Source organism: Clavelina lepadiformis, chromosome 3 (assembly GCF_947623445.1).
Source record: "Clavelina lepadiformis chromosome 3, kaClaLepa1.1, whole genome shotgun sequence".
NCBI classification, from domain to species: Eukaryota; Metazoa; Chordata; class Ascidiacea; order Aplousobranchia; family Clavelinidae; genus Clavelina; species Clavelina lepadiformis.
This window is the reverse complement of record NC_135242.1, coordinates 6543566-6565241: the sequence shown is the minus strand read 5'-3', so window position 1 is coordinate 6565241 and position 21676 is coordinate 6543566. Positions and strand designations below refer to the sequence as shown.

The window sequence follows — 21676 nt, the reverse complement described above, 5'->3', positions numbered from 1 at the left end:
CAGAGTTATGAAGTACAGCGTTAAGATATACAGTAGATTAGATGTGGGTAGTAGTTTGTGACAATTGTTAATGCCAAAGCGGAACAAGGTTATTAAGGTGAAGAGCATTTTACCATGATGTCACAAGACAAAATGACAATTACGAATTAATAAGCAACAAACATATAACGCTTTTAGGAGGTAGCATAATACTTCATGTATTGTTCAGGCTTTAAACCCGATTAGACTGAAGGGTATATGGCTGAGGTGCGCTGCCGTGACAAATATTTTGTGACGTTGTGGTAAAATTGCTGGTTACAAATTAAGTGGACTTAAGTGGATTCTCAATGACATTTCCTTAATAGACCCTTAATTGCTTTGTTCCAAGTGATGTCAAGTGCTTAAATGTGTGGAGCCGCTTGACGCTGGAGAAATTTTATTCGCAATTTTATAAAGAGTATTCCAACAAGAAGGTCAGTATAAAGAGCTTGTGCATAGGATGGGAGAAATAACCACAGATTTTATATTTATAACTATTGGCACTTTGCTTATCAATGATTGCATTTAGAAACTTGTATAAGCTTATTGTTTGACAATATTCGACTAAGAGAAAATACGGTGAAAGTGTTTTAAAACTCTTTGAAATGGATGACCATTGTCCAGCAGACAACACTTGAGCCGCCAACGACCTGATCAACCGATCAACACGAGACTGCATTCTGAAAAGGAACTTTTCAAAGGAAGACCAGAGACAGATTTCAAAGGCTTTAGACGTGATGTTTAGATATGATTAAAAAGATGTTGAAACCTGAAAAACGAGCCCGGCTATTTCTGGCAACTGCTCTTCTGATCATGGTCGGGATATGTCTGCTATCTTTGCTCATAGTCAGCGTAACACAATGGCGGAATGAAATTTATTGCAATGGGGCAGTTCAGGAAATCGGTGGTACGACAGTTACAATACAAACCCATTCGAGATGGAAAAGAAACCAGGAAGGGGTAATTTAAACAACTTCCAAAAAACTAGTTACAAGCCAGCAAGGGACAGATGTTGATGACATGTTTAAAAGAAAAATAGCTGCTGTAACTAAACCAAAAAGTAATTGATCCATTTTACAGAGCGGAAGTGGCGCTTGTAGAGAAGACGTATGTAACGGACATGGAAGCTGTAAGTTTGGACTAGGAAGGTTCGTGATCTGTTTAGTGCAATTTTATAAGCTTCTCATTTTGCAACTAATGTTGCAATCTATACCAGAGCAGGTTGACTGCATGAGTGCATATTGTTTTATTTATATTTGTGCAGGATCTCCTGTGAATGTGACTCTAACTGGGAAGGGACTAACTGCAATACCAGGAAAGCTCTCTGCCAAAGCGAACCCTGTATGCATGGATCGACATGTGAAAATGAACCCGAATTTAAGTGAGAGATTATTTTCGGTTTACGATTCTTGTATTGCTTGCTATTAGACAACGCGCATTATACATATCTAATGCAGGAGTGCATTTTAATAGAAATATATCCAACTGCATGACGCATAAATGTTTGGGCCAAACATTTAGCTGTTTTTACTTTCACAAAAATTCTTTACCTGCAGACAAGGCATTTTTGTTCCTTGATAGTAAATTTTTGATATACTGTATTTTAAGGTGTCTGTGTACTGGTGGGTTCTCAGGGTTGCTTTGTGAAAACGAAATTAATGAATGTTGGTCCAGTCCGTGTCAGAACAATGCTCAGTGCATCGACAAAATCGGTTCTTACGAGTGTTCTTGCAAGGCTGGCTGGGAAGGTGACCATTGCGAGTAAGCGTACTTATAAAGAAACCGGTTAAGCTTTGTTTATACCCGATGATTTGGGAAAACCTGTAATATAGCTTCAACTGGTTTGCCGTAATTTTATAAAGGCTGTTTCGGTTTGGAAAACGTTTTCAGCGATCCATATTTATACGTCTATTTTAGTATTCTTGATAAACCAACTTTAAAACCTTTCAAACAAGGATGAGAGTTTTGTTTCAGTCACCTGGGGTCATATAACCACCCACACTATATTTACTCTAGCGTTGATCTTGATGAATGTACCAGTAACCCATGTCAGCATACTTCGTCGTGTTCGACGCCGGATTTCGGTCGTTACCACTGTACATGTAATGATGGATATGCGGGTAAAAACTGCGAAAAAGGTACAAACAATAGCGAATCACTTTTTCAGAAAGGGTTAATAGTTGCTGTTGTATATGTTAAAATCGGTGACATTTTCCCCCTTAGATATCAATGAATGCCAATCACAACCTTGCAATAATGGAGGAACGTGTATTGATCAAGTCAATGCATATCGCTGTCAATGCATACCCGGATACACTGGCGAACTTTGCGCTGAAGAAATAGATGAATGTGAATCGTCACCTTGCCAAAATAATGGGCTTTGCATCGACATGGTAGATCGCTATACCTGCCAGTGTGCTGATGGTTTTACTGGTCTGGATTGCGGTGAAGACGTCGACGAATGTAAAAGTGACCCATGCAGGCACGGAGGTTTTTGTGAAGACTTAACAAACGGCTTCAAATGCTCTTGCAGGTAGAAATTTTTCCTTTTAAGCATCGGCAGAATTTTACATAACCACACGAAGTTACTTGCTAAAAATGTGCATACAGGCCTGGTTTTGAAGGTTTACTCTGCGAGGCTGATACGAACGAATGCCTTAGCTCACCTTGCCAGAATCAAGGCACATGTCGACAACCAAGAATTGGTTACTACGAGTAAGTACTAATGCATCATGAAAATGGGAAATATATTGCAAAATGTGTGGAATAAATATTCACATCGCTCAAATGTTTACAGGTGCAATTGCAAACCAGGATTTACAGGCAGCAATTGTGAAACTGATATTAATGAATGCCAATCGTCACCTTGCCGAAATGGAGGGACTTGTGTGTAAGTTACTTTACGTAGTCTACCAGCATTTCGATGTACAGCTGGTACGTAATAGGATTTTCTGAAAAATCATAATAGGCAACGATTCCGAAAATAAACTATCGAAGTGAAACTATGGTTTAGCGCAGCACTTACACTCGCGGTCGTTTACCGCATTCCATCAAGGGTTTCTTCAGCACAAAATGTTAGTGAGACGGTAGTTTGTAAGTACAGGAAAAGAGCTGTAGGTCAAAGGGCAGTCTGAGCGTGCTACTATAGTCAACTAGTGGAACATTATCAACATCAATTGCCGACCAGACGAAGCAATGGACAAATTTAGTTTCCACTGAGTATAAACTGCAGAAAACAAGACAGTTTTATCGTCATACTAACTCATCAAATGTAGGCCTAATAACGTTGCCTCGTAAAACGGATTTCAGATAATTCAGATGAAATTTCAAACCCAATGTAAAGGGTATAACAAAATTTGCGTGTTATTTCTAAAGGGATGGTAATGACGCTTTTCGTTGTCGATGTGCAAGTGGTTTTACCGGCGAAAACTGTCAAACAGACTTAGACGAATGCTCTTCAAACCCCTGTCTGCATGGAGGGACATGTCTGGACAGAAGAAATGGTTATGAATGTCGCTGTGTGGCAGGTTTTGAGGGTACATTTTGCGAGCAAGACCGCAATGAATGTTCCAGGTTGGTCAAACGATGTTGATATATAATGAGTTCAGCAAATTTGCATTAGAAACGAAACTCTATTAAGCGATGGTTCGTCATTTTCTATTTACTGTACTAACTTGCATCATAACGGCTATGCTATACACAACACTTTACTTAACTATTACTTGCACGTTGCTATAGCAATCCGTGTCAAAATGGAGCGGTTTGTGCTGATCGGGCAAATGGATTTGCCTGTCAATGTTTGAACGGTTTTACGGGCGACTTATGCGAGGTATGCGTGACAAAGTATGGTTAATCATCTCTGGTCTCATACAAGAATTACACAATAATACACTTTGTCATAGACAAACGAAGACGAATGTACCAGCTCGCCATGCCAAAATGGCGGTTCCTGCACAGATGGCGAGAACCGATTTGACTGCACATGCGCACAGGGGTACCGAGGATTAACATGTGATACAGAATTGGACGAATGCTCTACCTTGCCATGCATGAACGGAGCCACGTGCGTTGATCGCGTAAACAGGTAAGCAATTACAGCGCCAAAAATTTGTGATAGCCTGCTTGACCACTTGTGTTTGAATCAACGCGTCAAGTGCTTCATATTTTATTAAGTGCTAACGATAACTCTGCTGCGCATGTATGAAGTGGAACTAGGTGACGTCATTTCATCATTGGGTATCTAAACAATTTTAAGTTAGTTAGGCCTATATCTTTATACAACAGCTTCGAGTGCCAATGTCGAAATGGTTTCGAAGGTTTAAAGTGCGAAAAAAATATAAACGACTGTGAAGAGGAAAGATGTGAGAACGGAGGGTTTTGTTTGGATGGAATCGATACGTTTACTTGCCGCTGTTTGCCGGGATTTACGGGTGAGGTGTAAAGTGTGCAAAACCACATTGCTTCGTGCATCATAAAAAGTACCTAAAAAGTGTTTTTGCAAGTTTCTTTAAATAATGTAAAAGAGCAGTCAGTGTTTCCTTTCATATTTATACAAAATATTAACGCTACTAAGGTGAAACCTGCGAAGTTAACATGGACGAATGTGATTCAAGCCCATGTGCTAATAATTCAACATGCACAGACCTCGTCAATGCTTACAGGTAACCATAGTTTCACATGCCCAGCGAGTACAATAGAGTGGAGACAGTATAGAACACACAGTGTTTACGAAAAACATTTTTATATTTTATAACCTGTACTGTCTTGGCTCAAGTGTTTATTCTATGTATGTGTCCAACTTCCAAGGTTTTGCTATTAAGGTTTACTTAAATTTACAACGTCCACATCTGAAATAGTCGAATTCACGCCGTGTGCGTATAATGTATATTCTATCGAGTACATTTTATGAAATAGTGCTTTTACCCATCACTGCATAAAAACATACAAAAGCAATATATAAAAGGAAACTTTTATAAAAACCTGGACTGACAAAGGCCCGTTTTAGAAGGTACTTAAACATAATAATGGTGACCATGTGTTTTACAGCAATGTATTGGTATGGTAGTTGAAAACACGCCCGCCTGATTGTATAGGCCTACTACTACCAAAATACTCCAGTTTTTACACAACCCAGTCTAACAATAACAGTAACAGCTTCTCATTAATCCAATAAATTTGGCTTATATTGTGACGTAGATGCACATGCATTACGGGTTTCAAGGGAGATAATTGCTTAGAAGAAACAGTAGATTGCCATAAAACTTCTTGCCTCAACGGAGGAACATGTGAAGAAGGACAGGTGGTGAAGGCTGGCACATAAAAATCGTAGTCAAACCAAGTATACAGTTTATTTGTGCTAAACTGGTAAAATGTCATGATAACACAGCGATGAAATAATTTTTATCAGTGAAAAATTTATATTGCTTGTCATAAAGATGCTTTACATGAGAGATAAATTCATGTGCTTTCCTATTTAATGTACTAATAAACAAAGGTAGCCTAACAACCTATGTATCTCCTTTAAACCAGGGAACTTTTACTTGCACATGTTCGAATGGTTTCTCTGGTCATTACTGCGAAGTTAACATTGATGACTGTGAAGGTGTCGAATGTGAAAATGGAGGTTCGTGTCTGGACAGAGATGGACATTTTTGGTGTTTGTGTAAAGAAGGCTTTAGCGGAAAGTATGTTACTTATACTTCGGGAAAGTTATTTATTAAGTCATTTATTTCATATTTGTCAGGTACTGGTATGCTGTTGTGAAATAATAAATACATCTGTTTAACTTGAATTGAGTAGAAATTGTGAAGACAAAAGTGAATCTGAAGAAGCTCAAATGAAAACCATTTTGCAAACAGTTCTTCCGAGCATCATTCTAGTGATCCTGGCATTTTTCATATTTCTCTCGATTTGCTTGTATATGAGAAAACTGAAAGCAAATTTATTAAAGGTATAAAATAGCAATACTGATATGCAAAGTCTAATTCATAAAACATAAATGGTCTAATTCAACAAACATAAATGCAAAATTCAATCACTCACTAGACATTAACCATTAGAAGTTAGTGCAGTATCTGCTTGTCGAAGGTAAAAATTTGTGAAAGATCTAATTAGTTACCACCAAAATGACGTTTGAAATCTATTTATAGATGAATGTAAAGAAGAGTTCACATAACACGAAAACTAAAACTAAAGAAAAATTAGAAGAGACTGACATGACAAAGTCCGACAAGAGGCGCAGTCGAAAAACTTCACCATATCATCAGATGACACAAGTCACCCAAGATGAAAGCTTTCTTCCAAATGGATCAACCTTTCCATTTCAGAACGCTATATCTTATCCTTTACCACAAGTAACTTTATATTAAAGAACAATGAAATCAGTTACTAAAAACTGGTGGCCAATTAACATATGTATTATCAATTAACTATGCACATGTATTTCTCTTTTCAACAGTCTTATCTGTCTACGAATCCCACATTCACCCAAATCCAAAAAATTAATCAAAAAGAATTTACCTCCTTTGAACATTGTGAATTGCAAGACATAGAAGATCATGAAAATTTGCCGGGCACAAAACCGCCTTTTCAAACTGAAAATCATGTTAATCAAAAAGAGTAAGTCATTTGGTTGTTTATGCAAGTTCACAAAAATTTTGAATTACAAAGAACGTTTTAACTAAGGCACCGGTCAAGTAAAATGAAGAAGTCAGAAAAGAAGAAGGAAAGAAGGCACAGGCGTAGCGAGGAAGACAAAGATTTTAAACATAGAGATGAAAGAAAAAGTTAGTAATCCATAAAGTATCATCATATTCTGTCAAGTTAAACATTTAACATTCGATCACCCCGATAAACTTTCTGTGCATGTTAAGGTCGAAAAAAACTAGATTCCGAAAATCGTCCATCACAATGCCAAGAGCAACCTGGAAGAAATCATAATCGACAAAGCAAAGCGGTATGTTTTCAATTTAAATTTCAGAGTTGCACTTGCTGTAAAAGCTTCTAAATATTTATTTTTTCCCTTATGAAATCAAATCGAAATCAGTTTTTTCTGTATTACAGAGACATGACAATTCTTTAAATTATATTCCAAGTCCAGGTGTTATAACTCATAGACATTCAAAACCAGTCAGGGAAGAAATTACTTCATTTGAAAATGACAATATCGGTACGTATAGCACATTACAGGCCCATTACATGATGTTGAAAATATATTAGGCCTAACCAATAGATACTAATACTTGGGATTTCCATGGAAAAATATACTGGTGCAACGAACTAATCTAATGAGCTAAAAACATAGTTTGCAATTAAATGATTTACACGTGACGATTTTACAAAAATGATCCAAATTTTAATATGTTTTAGAAAGAAGTAAGTTTCCTCCATATCAAGCAAATAACCTTTACAACACCGTTCCCAACAGAAAAGAAAGTGGAACCTTTAACGTTCATAATCGCACTAGTAAGTACTGTACAGTCAGTAGGTCGATATATGGGAATTGCAAAGCAATATACCAGTATAACCCGTTTTCAAACTATAGCCTGCTATAGCTGAATCAGGTATACTACTCTACACGATAAGTATAATAGCATGCATATACTTCAGTGAAAGTCTGAATTTTCATTTGCGCACATGACCAATTTTTAAAGATTTTTCGTTCTTCTTGCAGGTGAAGCCACTTTTCTAACGACTACCAAAGAACCCAATCAACGACAGGCTATACTAAACGAAAAAACCTTTGACCTATCGTCCAGGTACAATATCCTATATGAAAGTTTGAATGATAACAAACCCATATTGCACTGAGACGAATAGCAAAAAAGATTTTTATCTTACACAGAGTGATACGTCACAGTGACAATCGAAGATCACTGCAGTGTTATACAAGCATGTCACAATCTGAAGGAGTAAATAATTTTGAAAGGTAAATTCGTTAAACCTTTCAAATAGAGAAACTCATTAAAACAATTTATTATTGTGCTTTAAAAGCTGGTTTTACGTGTTCTGATGCATATACAAGAACACGGTTTTAGCTTAAGATAAGCAAGGTATCATAGCACACCAATTGTTAAGCTGTATATATATCACTGAAGAACTCCCTCTCCTGCTGATGAGTCACCTGAGCAAAAAATCACAAGAAGGCCTACTCTGCAACGGGAACCATCTATGTTTGGACAAGAGTTTCAAGAGAAAGTGCGAAAAAGCAAAGTGAACAATGATGGTAACAAAATTTTAAAATTTTAAAATACATCAATTTAACTCGTAATGTTTCAATAAGGCCCAGTTGTTACACAATAGAATCATCCTATACATTGCCTATAATTTCAGTAGGCCTACATCGGCTTGTATCAGTATTCAGTACAGTATCTTTGGTTCCGACAAAAATCCTATGTTTTGCAACCAACTGTTTGATTTACTCAAGATAAAAAAAGAAATTATTAAGAAAACTTTAAAGGGATAGCATTTTCGGTCCAACCTTGTGTATATCGGCAATTCACATAATCCAGTACAGTTTATCGTTTCAAAAAACGTAAAATGATTTGTATCAGTTTAATAGCGAAGATCAAATAGTACAGTACTTCTATAACCTATATATTTTGAGTAGTTAGTTGACGATTGTGATATTAACCTATTGACGGCCAACAAAGAATCCTCCTGTGAATAAAAAATCAGCTTCCACCGCCAATCTCGATATTGCCGTCTTGGCCACATGGCATTCTTTTCAATTTTAAATAAAGCTAAATTTTCCATACAACGTACCAATAGCTGGCGTCTGGAACAGACGCAAAAGTGTGCTCTGGGCTCTGGCAGTTAGAGCAAGTCTGGACTTTGAAGTATAGTTCCCAACTGTCCAGAACATTATTGCTAAGTAATTGTGTCAATTTTGGTGTTTTATAATTGGCGTACTGATTAATTGATTACAGTAAATGTAACTGGTTTGTGCAACGTTTTCATTTAACTGGCCATATTCAAAGATTTGTGAACCTTACGGGCCACGTAATTTTTTTTGGTTGAAAAATTTATTGTTTTCCATCAGAATTAGGTGACATCACTCGTAAGACACGGATCTGCACATTTTTGCGTTCTCAGATCACGTTTGACAAAACGTTGAGTTAGAACAACAGATTATGATGCAATACAGTGACGTTTCAAAATGGTCTTGTTGATGTCATTTGGAAGTCTTCAAACGGCTCTTTATATAATTGGGAATGTAAATTAAATGCTATTAAAGACATAGCAGTAGTCCACTTCGCGATACCGCATGCAACTTGCAACAAAATACATTTTGGAACGGTTTGCGCTGCTTGTTCCGCTGCAATTGTGTTGAATGAAAAAATGGCAATTTAGCCTATAAGTTAGGCAAAACGAAATGGCATCCTACATAATCTCGCATAAATAACATTTTTCATGAAAATCGCTGGAAATACACAGCCAATTTTAGACAAAACACATTATGTCAAAACGCAAATAAATTTCAACAACTTAAACAAAATTTTAGTATTTGTAAACTTATTATTGGGTATTTTGTAACCTGTTTGCTGTCGTTATTTCAAAATTGTATGGCAAAGGCTATATAGATTGCTGTAGGCGACGTTGAGATTCGTATAGTGTGGCACGCGGGGGCCGCAGGTTGTACATTGGTTGATTGACAACGTGAGTATATCGGCAGATTTCCAAAAAAATGTAGAGCCTGGAGATGTAGATATGCTGTATTTTTTCCGTAATTGTTTGTTTTAATATTCAGAATCACAACGTCGAGCCCTTCATTATGACGGATTTTATAACAACAATGAAAGGTAATTAGTTAATAAAGTTTATTCTCTGACATACATCAAAAACGAAGCTGCATTCAAACTGTCAGGTAATCCCAAAATAATTTGCTTCTATCAGCAAGGAACGAAGAAGTCATGTACATGATCGCTCGCATCATCAACCCAGCATTACTCAAGTTCCAAAACGAATGCGAAAAAGTTCTGATGCTTCACTTGCTAGACTGAATGATTTTAAGGAATTTAGCTGATATTGCACAAAGAAAAAGCGATCGGAAGATTCGTGCGATTATTGCTTAATTGCTTGCTCGACACAGGGAAAAATATAATTCTTACGTACTCAGGAAATAGTCACTGATAAAGTGTAGTGATTATTTTATATCATTTGTAGAGTAATTAACCTACTTATGTTATATTGTTGTTGCAAACAGCTGCAGCATAAACTTGTGATTTCTACAGTTTACATTTTGGTAATCTTTTTTGTCTTTATGTGGATAATGAACTGGTCCTCTTCACACAAAATGCATCGCTTGTATTGCAATATTAATGTTTTATGTCTTTGCCTCGTTTGTATTCTGTTCATATTACTGCCAACATGCTGCCACTATTTTGTATATATATTTTTTAAATTAAATTTTTGATCTTATTAATTTTGACATTTCAAACCTCAGTAGTTAAGTTTTCTGCATGCTTTTTTAGGTAAGCACGGTTTGTTTTTACAAATATAAATAAAAGGTTGCCACCAGCCTTACTCCGATCTCATCTTACTTTTGCAATACCGACGTCACCACATATTTGCTAAATAGGCTTCTTTCTAGCTGGACACTATAGGGACTGCATAACACCGAGTAAAGTGGATGATACTGATAAGTATGTTTCATTTTATAAAAGAGTGCAAGAAACATATAACAGTATACATGTGAACGTACTCGGATGATATCAAAAGCGCTAATTAAACTCTTTTTATGAAATATATATAAACTAAACCACACAAACTTGCTGAAAGCTTTTACATCATCAAGGCATTTGATCACCAACAGCTATCTTACTGTGACCTGCGGAAACACCTTGCACAACCTGAAAGTAGGCTAATGGGTTTTGGAATAAAACTTGTTTCTGCCCAGTTGTATATCATACCCTTTATCTTATCATAACACTAAAAAAGGATGATAGGAGCGTAAAACATAAAGACTTTTTGTTCATGGTGTCTAGAATTTAGATACATGTAACAGACATCTTCAACAAAAATTTTTCGAAACAACATTTCAAACAAAATGATGAATGAAATATAATCGTTGATAAATCATTGCCCAAAATTAACAACCAGGCAGAAAAACAGAGACTTTGCGAAACCGAAAAGGAAATATGAGATGAAGCCCTTCTGAATTTGCAAAGCGAAAAGGGAAAATAGTTGCCGCGGGCTTAGCATAATTGAAATGACATTGTCAAATAAAAAGACGTTATGCTGAATGAAATCCTGCTAATTTTCCAAAGTTGCATCACATGGTAAGCCCAAGTGTTTTTCCCAGAAACACTCAAATCATGTGCGTTGTAGCTCAAGACAAGAAACAATTTCTGTCCAATTGCATTGCACATCGCATCCTGTGTCAAGAGCAGGTTACATGTAGCCTACTGTATATCTATGCGTGTATTGTTGAAAGCATTCCGCCAGTATTAATCAATAAACACGGTTGTAGTAATTACAGTATATATACAAAGTGTAAAAAAGCTAAGTCTTAAGTTGTAGGTAGACCTAAAACAAGGCAGGTGTGATTATGGATGGCGCCAAATCCGATGCACGCAAAGTAGTGAAACCGCGTCACACAGGAGGCAAGCAACGTACGTGTTACTTAAGCTCTACCAACTATAATACTATATGTTTAGTCGATAAGAAGCCTGACGCTAAACCGGGTCCTGTAAACCAGTATTCCATTGTTAGCAAATCATTAGGGTAAATCGTGATCTATAACGGCAACCGCTTTTGTAAAAGTCGATTTTTTGATTTCAGTCAATTTTTTTTAGGCCAATTTCCGTTTTCGCACATTTTGTTGCTGTCTTTTTTTGTTTAGGCACATTCTTAGAGTACGTTTACTTTTCTATTTTCCTGAAATACAAATTAAAACAAACTTTTATATGTAAGACAAGTTTTATTAGACAAGGCAGTGTAAAAGTCATCAACGTCATTTTTCCCATCACGATCCTATATTTATGACGCGTTAATGAGTTTTTACGTTGCACAATTAATCAGTTGCAACTTTGCAAGAATGAAAGAACAATTTTGCAAAAATTTTTATGTTCAATAAAATTACGGCCACTGTGTCTACAATCTACATCACATTAAAGTAGGCTAATACGGATTGTAGTGGCTATGTAATTTTTCAAGTCTACTAGTTCCTTTTTTATAATTTTTTGAATAAAGTTGATTCCGACAAATAACAATGTTAGTTTTTAAAGTTTTATTGGTCAATTAAATATTGTCCAAAATCACACAATGCTTAATTAGCCACTTTGTAAAACACAGGACAAAAATGTTGCGGTGATTTTTTAGTTAACATCAGCAGAACAATTATTTTGTAGTTATTTTGGAATTTGTAGTAACAATAAACAAGAAATTTTAACAATATCGTGACTTTATAGCTTGGGAAGAGTTGAAACCGATTTGCTCTACCAAAGTGCTGCAACTGGTTAAATGAAAGCCTTTCGTCTTCTATGAAATGAGACTTTTCGTCTTCTAAAAACATCATGTCATCACCATCTTTCGCACAACTTTCCGTTTTTCTATTAACTTCAGGAATAATTATAACGAAAGTAGAATAATGTGAGACGCTCGTTGTCGTCTTTTAATCGTTATGATAATTCAAAAAGCAGATGTACTGCTGTATTAGTTTATATTTGAGAATGTGTTTTTCATATTCCGGGAACTGTGTTTGAACATTGTTTTATTATACCGAAACGTACGTTATACTGTATGTATACTTAAAACAATACGAAAAACTTGGAAAAATCAATAAATTATACCATATACGCACTTTTAATTACTGAATATGTTCATCAAATCCATAGCAAAGATTTAGATATGGCTCATCATCAACATTCAGTAATCGTTTTGTGTTATATTGTTCATACTACAGTATATATAATGGTAGTTTGAAGTAGAAAGTAAACATTTACTATAAGAGTGTCTTTAATGCTTTGACCATTTTGCTGACGTTGTAGAACATGGGCCCCATCCCACCAACGAATTCGATGACGTCGTTACGAATAATATACAAACGATCTGGAAATGCACCGTACAGTGCGGTAGCTTCGTTAGACATACTATCTACCAGCATCAAGCACTTAATTCCAGCGTTTTCCGCAAAAGCTTTAGCGGCTGCAATTCTCTCCTCGACTGACTTGTGTTGGATGACTTTAAATTCATTTTCTTTGACATCAAATCCGTCAGATGGGTGAACTTCTTCAATGTAGATCATCATAAAATCAACTGGTTTGTCGGCGAATTCTGCAACAATTTTGTTGAACTCTGAGACCTGAAACATGTATAATATACACAGTATCATCCCTCGTTGTAAATGATTAACTTAAAAGCAAAGTGTGGGCTAAGTTTAGAATACATGTTTGTTACGCATACATATCACAGGCAAACTAGAAACTTCAAATGTTTTAATTGTGACTTAAATTTTCCGTAAAAAATGTAGTAGATGCGGGAAATCATTTTCCAGAGAATTGTATAAATGAATCAGTGTACTACAGTGCGGGCTACCTGTGCAAGACCCGTATGTTCATGCGTAACAAACATGGGAGAAAGAACCACATTGACCATATTTTAAAAGTATAACAAAAGCAATTAGGGCTGTGTAGTTATTTTAAATGCAGCGAGATTTAATATTTTGCAATACACTTATCTGCAATACCTTTTGAAGATATTTGGGTCAGGTGCATGAACCAAAGCTAATTACAAGAGGTCGGTCTTCTTTCATAAAGTCCACAAGTCTGCAAGGAACTCCGTTTAAGTCATGTAGCTCGGCATCGAGGGCTCTCGCTCCTTGTTTAGCTGTTTTGTGGCGATTGCCTTGCAGCACTTTCCACACCGTGCTGAGCATGATTCAGGTTTTGCTGCTATACACCTCAGCTTATTTGCTTGGCAGCTTTCATCAGTTCTGCTTTGGCAAAGAGAAAGAGCTTGCTTTTAACGTGCTTGGACTGAGTCTCTCGCCTTTTTCTTTTGCACGCCTCGTCATTGTGAGCAATTGACACAGCAATTAGAATAATTTCATGGTACAGTCATTGCATGTGTTATTGTAGCTATTTCAGAAAGTAGAAAATCAAAACAAATTCTGAATCTTCTGTATTCATTTTCTCTTATTTCTCGGACTTTCATGTTTTTCTTAGAATCATTGAATAGTGCTAGTTTAATTGAATAACGAATCATTTTTTTATAATTATGAGCTTGTACTTATTTGACGTTTAATTAATTATACGCAAGTACTGAATGCTCAGTCGTTCTATGCTACATTTTGCCAGTGGTAGGCAATAATGATGGATAATGGATCTTACACTAACTATATATTTTTCTAAAGAGCGCCTAGTAAAGATGTCATCTTGTCGTTATACGCTACAAGTATAGGAAATTGGCCTAATATAGATTCCGAAATGAAGGCAATGTTTGAAAATTTGGGATCATGGCCTTTCAAAAGTTTTTAATGCAAGCTAATTTTGTCTCATTCTTTCTTCGTTTAAATGGTACTTTGAGGACGTTTTAAGGTATTGGTTTAAAGTATGTTTAAGTATAGACATAACACGTTAACACGAAAGATCACAGCACACAACAAGCGAATTTTGTCGTATTGATCCAACTCAGAATCCAGTTTCGCACGATTCGATTTTTGCCTTGTCACCGTGATTTGCGCTCATAGAACATAAGGAATTACGTCATTGGTCGACAAGGCACTCTCAGGCTGCACAAAACTGCCGCAAAGCTGCAAAAAGGAATTTGAATAAGATGACAATTTCACCAATTTAATTATCATTTATTGATATACTGTAAATATACATATATAAGCATATCAGGTTATACCTAAATCATTTAATACTGAAATAATACTAGAAAAAATATTAGGCTAACTAAGTTGCCCATCTCCATTTTCTGCCTTGCCTTTTTTATGGAGTTATGGACTGAAGCGCAAAACAAACAAACAAAATTGCTTTCTGCTAAGAATGCGAGCCAAACAATCACATTTCATCTGTCGCGTCGCTGCCATAGACCTAGCCTATCTCCGTTTTTTTGCCAGCTTTGGCAAAAGTAGTTATTTTAAAGACAACTTTACGTGCTGGGAAACTGAACCCTGTGAACCGACTTCAGAAGTGAATGAAAGTGACAAGGATGCACAGCATGATTTTTTTTAAAGTTGTTGATTGTCATTTTTTAAAAGAAAGTTTTTTGCCAACAACCTGTAAATTACAAGCTATGTGATGCAGGTTGCATATCACCATTACATAACCTACAATTGTGTAGTCACGCTTGGTCACACTGCATCGCTTATTTGCTGCCATTTACTGTTAAAAGAATAAAGTAGAGGCCTGTAACGTAAAGAGAAGTAAAAAATAAAGTAAAAATATTAGCGCAAACAACCAATAGATGGAGGCAACTATAAGCCTCATTTGAAAGCTATAGAACCAATTGCTATTTTCTAAAAATTATAGTATTCCACAAAAGTTTTTTCTGCAGATATTGAAATATATTTATTTTTGTTCACGTTACCATTCATTCTGATGTTTGGAATGTTAATTCACATTCGTGTGGGCTAGCCATAAGAAAAACTTTGAGTCTCGTTTGCAATTAACACAAAGAAGTACTATAACTTTCACTCAATCTATTATACCACCTTACAAAATATTTCCTCTAAATTATTTTTGTTTACGCCAGTGGATGTTTATGGTAAAGGCGGCGCTGTTTACTTGTATCAACTAATACAAACCGTTTCAATAATCTTGTAAGGACTGAATCGAATATTGTTTACGTTTCATCGAATGCAAGAAAGACCTATCTTGGGTTACAGCTGATAAGTGATAAGTCAATCCACAAAAAAGAAGACGTAAAAAGTTGATGACCCAAAAAATGTGGGTTTGTGAAGAGAAGCATGGCCAAATGGCCTTTCGAAGAAAAAGAGAGAGGGAGAGAGGAGAAAGAGAAAGACAAGAATTAAGCTATTATTATAGTTACGTTGTCAAAATGAGAAAAAAAATTACCGTATTTTCTTCAGTAGAAACCGCCCTTGAATAGAAGCCGCCCTCGAATAGAAACCGCCCTCGCATAGAAGCAGCAGAATACAATGATGAAATCGCTTCGATGTAATATAAAGGCTGTCATTGAGAGCTTGCACATGCGAAAAACAGCAGTTGTCACTTTACAGTAGTGATCGGATAGTAATAAAATAAAACCTTTTTGTCAAAAGAGAGCGCAGAATTTTATTGTCACCTAATCAACACTACCGGTACTTCATGTAATAAAAATAGAAGCCGGCTTCGAATAGAAGTCGCCCTCGAATAGAAGCTTCACAAAACGTTCAAAACTAAAAAATAGTAGCAGCGGTTTCTATTCAAGAAAATACGGTACTGTAGGCCATAATTAGGGCCGGCCTAAACTTGACTCATTAGCGGCATTAGTGGTAAGCTAAATAAAAGAAATCTATATATTCGTATGAAAAAATATGGCAATAATCCGGCAAGATAGTTAAAAATTGCATGCACTAAAAGATAGTTTTGCAGAATAAGACTGTTGAAGTTTAAGTCAGCAAGAGCTTAGTATAAGATAGACTTGATACTAGACGCTCTTTCAAGATGTGGGAGGGGTTTGAAATCCGGATCCACAGGAGCCGGTACTGCTCTTCCTCTTGTCTTATCCTTAGTCGTGCATGTTAATTGGCGGCATATCTTATAGCATGGCTGCCAAGTTTGTTTAACTTTTGTAGGATTCACCGGTGTTAGGTAAGATAAGGTCCAGGAGCTCGTCTCAACCACTCTCGGATAAACCCAATCAATCTGCTGTTTAAACTGCAATTGATGTTTTTCGTTCACCCCGGGTAATGTTTATAACTTACATTATCAAAATTGCTGAAAATTAAAGAAATAGAAATAAAGTTGTTTTGCTTATAAATCACTAAATGGGCCTAAGTAAAGTTTCATGCAATTATTCCATTGCCTTTACGGTCGATTATACAACCAGAAAATCGAACGTTTTTCAATTGTTTTTTTTTTGTGTCATGCAAAACAAAGCATTCTCCTAAAATCCATGTTCAAAATTCGAATTCGTGTAAATTACGAAAAGTGTTCGATCTTCTTACGTAGTCTAATATTCAAACTTATGCTCGATTTGGCACATACTCGGATACCAGTAGCCATTTGCATTAAAAAATTAACAATATTCTTTGGTAGGCCATATAATTCTCTAACCCATGGTGGTCGGACGATTCAACCCACGGATCTTTCAACCCACGGACCTTTCAACCCATGGACGATTCAACCCCTGACCTTTCAACCCACGGACGATTCAACCCCGGACGATTTAACCCCGGACGATTCAACCCACGGATGATTCAACCCACAGGCGGTTCAACCCACGGACCTTTCAACCCACGGACTTTTCAACCCACGGACCTTTCAACCCCGGACGGTTCAACCCACGGACAATTCAACCTATGCACGGTTCAACCCACGCACGGTTCAACCCAGCACGGTTCAACCTACGCATGGTTCAACCCATGCACGGTTCAGTGGATGGACATTTATTTTTAAAGTATTGCCGGCATCTCCAATAACTTACACCGTCCGGTGTCACCCGTTTTTTAAACATTCATGCCCTTTATTGAGCAGAACAGCGCCTCCTCTCTTAGAGGTGGTGCATTCCATGATCCGTTGCACCTTCAAAATCGTGTTTACGCCAAAAAAAATTTATTTCCTGGACGACAAGTCACGTTCGCATCACGTCAAGGGATCTTAAATACTTTAAGAAAATTTCCCTTTAAGAACAACCTTTTTTGTTTACGATTATTTTGTGAACTTCCTGACCTTTTCTATTATGCTCGTATCAATTTAGTTTTAAACGTTTATTTTTGTAGTAATTGTCCGTGGGTTGAATCGACCTAGAACCCTAACCCAGTATAGTTTAGCGATTCGTTTACAACAGCTGAAAGGAAGTACAGTAGTAATTATTTTTACAAGGATCTTATCGGAAAACATACAATAGGTGTATACTAGGGTTATGACTTAAAAAAAAAATTCATAATTTTGTGTGTCCTGTAGTCACTAATGATGAACTTTTATGTCCTGATTTAAAAACTTACAAAATTTAAGACTGTTTAAACAAAAATCTCCCCCACCAAATTTTTCCAGTTTTCAATATATGAAGGGTGGGCTTTCTTTTGTAGATATAGACTATATAATATATATATCGACTAATTTGAATTTGGCTGACACAATTTCAATTGCGAAGATTTGAAAATTTATTTTGGTAAATTGTGATGGCACAGATTAAATTATTCATCTCATGGCTTACCACCAGTCAAGTGAATCTGTTAAGAAGAATGTGGACATTTTTTACGATTTGAACAAAATAATTATGATTTTCTAAATTTATATCAAAATGTTCATTGATTCCTGATACAGACAAAAAAAATTTCCTAGTCATAACCCTAGTGCAGGGGTCGGCAACCTGCGGCTCCGGAGCCGCATGTGGCTCTTTCATCCTTCTGATGCAGCTCTTATTAATTTTATTGCTACAGTAGAAACAAACAGAAGAACACTCGCGTCTTTATCTCACTGAGCACATTATAGTAATCACATTAATTAAATCACATTAATTAAATCTTACTGAATTAACTGCTTTTATAAATGCGACACATGACAGTTTTGTTACAGAGTGTCGTTTTCGTTTTATTGTGAAAATAGTTTTGCGGCTCCCAGTGATTTTTATTTTGTGGAATATCGGTTAAAATGGCTCTTTAAGTGCAAAAGGTTGCCGACCCCTGCCCTAGTGTATACATTCTCTCGCAAAATCTTTGTACGTTACATGGCGCTTCAAAAGTTTATACCAACGCAATCCCAAATTATCTACTTCTAAAAGTATTTCTTAACCTTTTTTTATTCAAGCACCCAAAGCTGTATACAGATTTGGAAATTCTAGCAACTATTTAGGCACTGTTACCGTCCAATTACTACTAGAAAACCAAGGAAAGTATATTGTTACATGAAATATTATTTTGTTGATTAATGGGATAACTTGTCATAAAGTTTGTTGTTAGATTTCTATGATTGAAACATGTTTTGTTAGCTTGAGCTTGACAAAGTTAGGCCAGGAAGTTTAATTGTACTGGCAATCTGGCATAGGAGTAGCTTTACCATATCGGAAGACCTGGGTCCAGTGCGAAAGTGCACAGCCACGTAATGTATTTGTGTGGGCTGCTTGACCATTGCTACTCAAATTTTGACGTCATTTTAGTTGTGCACGTTAGATCTCTTAAATAGACCCTTCAGCCCTTTCCGAGTTAATGTCTGGGTCTGAATTAAAAAGGAACCAAAGTGGGTCGACATTTTCCATTGTTGAGTATAGGCGATCGAAAAAATCTTATCACCCCAAAAAAATATGGGTCTAGTGTAGAAGTGCTCAATCAGAGGATGCATTTGTATACTAGACTGCAGTTACTCAAATTGCGACGTCATTTAGTTGTGCGCTTCTGTACTAGACCCGAAATTATGATGTAGTAATTTTTTAATACTTAATCATGATACAGTAGTGCAAAAGTAAAGGAGACTAATGAACCGAACTAGAAAGTACAGCAGTTTTCGACGAGCAGTCAAAAAAAAGAATTTTCTTATAAAGAGAAAAAAATACCCTTAAAATTGCAACGTGCGTGATGATGCACCTTGTGCAATGAGATGCTACACTTTCCACTATATAGATTGTGAACTTCTGGAATGCCACCAATCTCTGATAATCTCTTGATCTGTAACAGTTTTGGTCTCTTACCTGTCTTGCAGACTTAACTGTTGATAAACCAATCTTTTACCCATTTTTCTTCAGCAGCAATAATTGAAACAAAATGTAGATCTTTTTGTTTTCAAGATAAAGCGTCTTATTTTTATAGGCCAAAGGTGGACAAACTGCGGCTCGCCGACATGGTTTTTGTGGCTCTTCTAGCTGAATAGTAATATCCATTATTGTTCATTATGCATGCATTGTTTACCGTATTTATATTGACACTACTGATTTTGTGGCTCACTACTGTTTGTAGTTTTCCGCAATTGACTCTTTCATTGAACAAGTTTGCCCACCCCTGTTATAGGCCATTACAACCAAGAATGCTAGTTGGCATAGTGGAAGGTGTAGCACCTGCATGCAGGCCAAAGTGGAAAGTTTGACACCTGCACATATGAGATTTATCAACATGCTCGCCGAATATTTCATTCATCATGCTCATTTATAATAAATAAACAAAGAATTGAGGCTTAGTGCATGCCATCACGCCAAAATCTGCAAGTTTATATGCACAGTTTCTTGTTGAAAACAGCTTTACTTTCCAGTTGGGTACACAGGAGATTCATCAATGTGCACACCGAAGTTTTTATCTTCACGCCAATTTATAATAAATAAACAAAAAAACTGCTTGATTAAATGCCAATTTATAATAAATTAACAAACGATTAAGACTTAGTGCCCAAATCATGCCAAAATTTGTGTCTTTACACACTTGATTTCTTGTCGAAAATTGCTGTACTTTCCAGTCGGGCTTATAGGTTGTAATAGAAACATTAGTTCAGTCAGTTACGTAAAAAAGTGCTGATGAAATAAAAGGCAATGTGATGCAACCCTTACGACAAATCTTTTAACTTATCGTAAAAATCGAAATTTTAAGCAGGCGGTCTTAAAAGTTTGGTCACAACTATAGGTTAGGATATAGTTCACCTCAGGCTGAGGAAGGAGTATGACACAAACTATAGGATAGATCTTTCGCATTAATGTTCGAATGGCAAGAGTTTTTTGACCGCCTACACTTAACAATGGAAATTGCCCACATACTTTGATTCTTTTTAGTATTGCAAGCGTCTTAGGTATCGGGTTGTAATGATTTCTCTTAAATAGCCTATGAATTCTTTTATAATGAAGCAAAAATATTGAAAATAGGTTGCCTAGTTCTTATTTTGCAGTGGTTTGAACAGTATGCACTGGACTTATTGGATGTGACATCTAGACAAGTGGTCAGTAAAGCATGCAACGTGAAATGCATAAGAATTGGGCTTGGGCATATTTACAATATTTTTGCGTGGTTCAGGTTTAAACGTAGTATCATTATCTAAATATATATATATTTGATTCATAATTGAGCTTTGGCCAATTATGACAGAAATTTGACCAGAGAGCGACAGAGACACAAAATTTGGCTTAACAAAATTGAAGTTACATTGTTCTTTGGTATTGATAGCCCAATCAAACTGGCAGTTGACAATTATCAGATTTTAACCAGACCAGCCAACGAGTAATAATTTTATAGCTTTGCCTAGTGCTAATATTGTTTTTTACCACACAGCAATACATGCTAGATCGATGGAGATAGGTATGCATTTGCAACTTGCACTTGGCTGATTTTTTTTGTGATTTAAATAGGATATTTATAAGTAATCTGATTAATTTAACTGAGGTATCAAGAACAGTATGGAGACAGAACATTCACACCTGTCTGGAAAATTAGCAGTGTAAAGAAATTTATTGGCTGCCTATTATATTAACTTCATTCCTGAAATACAGCTAGATCATCTCTAGCTTATGTGTCTAGCATAGTTTAGGTAATTGTAACTTCTAGAAAAAAATATACCTCAGCCAGACAGCCACT

General features: G+C 36.2%; 2 protein-coding genes across 2 annotated transcripts; one reads left to right on the top strand and one right to left on the bottom strand.

Annotated features, from left to right (window-relative positions):
• The first annotated feature begins 553 nt into the window (after window positions 1-553).
• On the top strand, window positions 554-10502 carry LOC143449122 (uncharacterized). The gene is made up of 27 exons (XM_076949203.1): window positions 554-978; window positions 1099-1166; window positions 1283-1399; window positions 1627-1779; window positions 2035-2156; window positions 2242-2551; window positions 2629-2733; window positions 2816-2908; window positions 3394-3591; window positions 3757-3847; window positions 3921-4102; window positions 4303-4448; window positions 4592-4679; window positions 5215-5317; window positions 5548-5702; window positions 5818-5968; window positions 6168-6371; window positions 6476-6636; window positions 6703-6803; window positions 6891-6973; window positions 7081-7186; window positions 7387-7482; window positions 7691-7775; window positions 7862-7945; window positions 8115-8242; window positions 9767-9818; window positions 9913-10502. The coding sequence occupies exons 1-27, from the start codon at window positions 766-768 to the stop codon at window positions 10040-10042; spliced, it is 3525 nt and encodes a 1174-aa protein (XP_076805318.1). The 5' UTR covers window positions 554-765; the 3' UTR covers window positions 10043-10502.
• A 2459-nt stretch (window positions 10503-12961) lies between these two features.
• On the bottom strand, window positions 12962-13894 carry LOC143449796 (thyroxine 5-deiodinase-like). Its single transcript, XM_076950126.1, has 2 exons — window positions 13751-13894; window positions 12962-13321 (listed from the first exon to the last, which is right to left on the bottom strand). The coding sequence occupies exons 1-2, from the start codon at window positions 13892-13894 to the stop codon at window positions 12962-12964; spliced, it is 504 nt and encodes a 167-aa protein (XP_076806241.1).
• Window positions 13895-21676: the final 7782 nt, after the last annotated feature.

Bases quoted from the DNA above. Each gene is read 5' to 3' on its own strand.
- LOC143449122 (XM_076949203.1), top strand. From the start codon at position 766: ATGATTAAAAAGATGTTGAAACCTGAAAAACGAGCCCGGCTATTTCTG. The intron at 6,637-6,702 runs GTAAGTCATTTG...GTTTTAACTAAG, and splicing joins AATCATGTTAATCAAAAAGA to GCACCGGTCAAGTAAAATGA. The intron at 8,243-9,766 runs GTAACAAAATTT...TTTAATATTCAG, and splicing joins AAGCAAAGTGAACAATGATG to AATCACAACGTCGAGCCCTT.
- LOC143449796 (XM_076950126.1), bottom strand. From the start codon at position 13,894: ATGCTCAGCACGGTGTGGAAAGTGCTGCAAGGCAATCGCCACAAAACA. The intron at 13,322-13,750 runs GTAATTAGCTTT...TACATGTTTCAG, and splicing joins TGAAAGAAGACCGACCTCTT to GTCTCAGAGTTCAACAAAAT.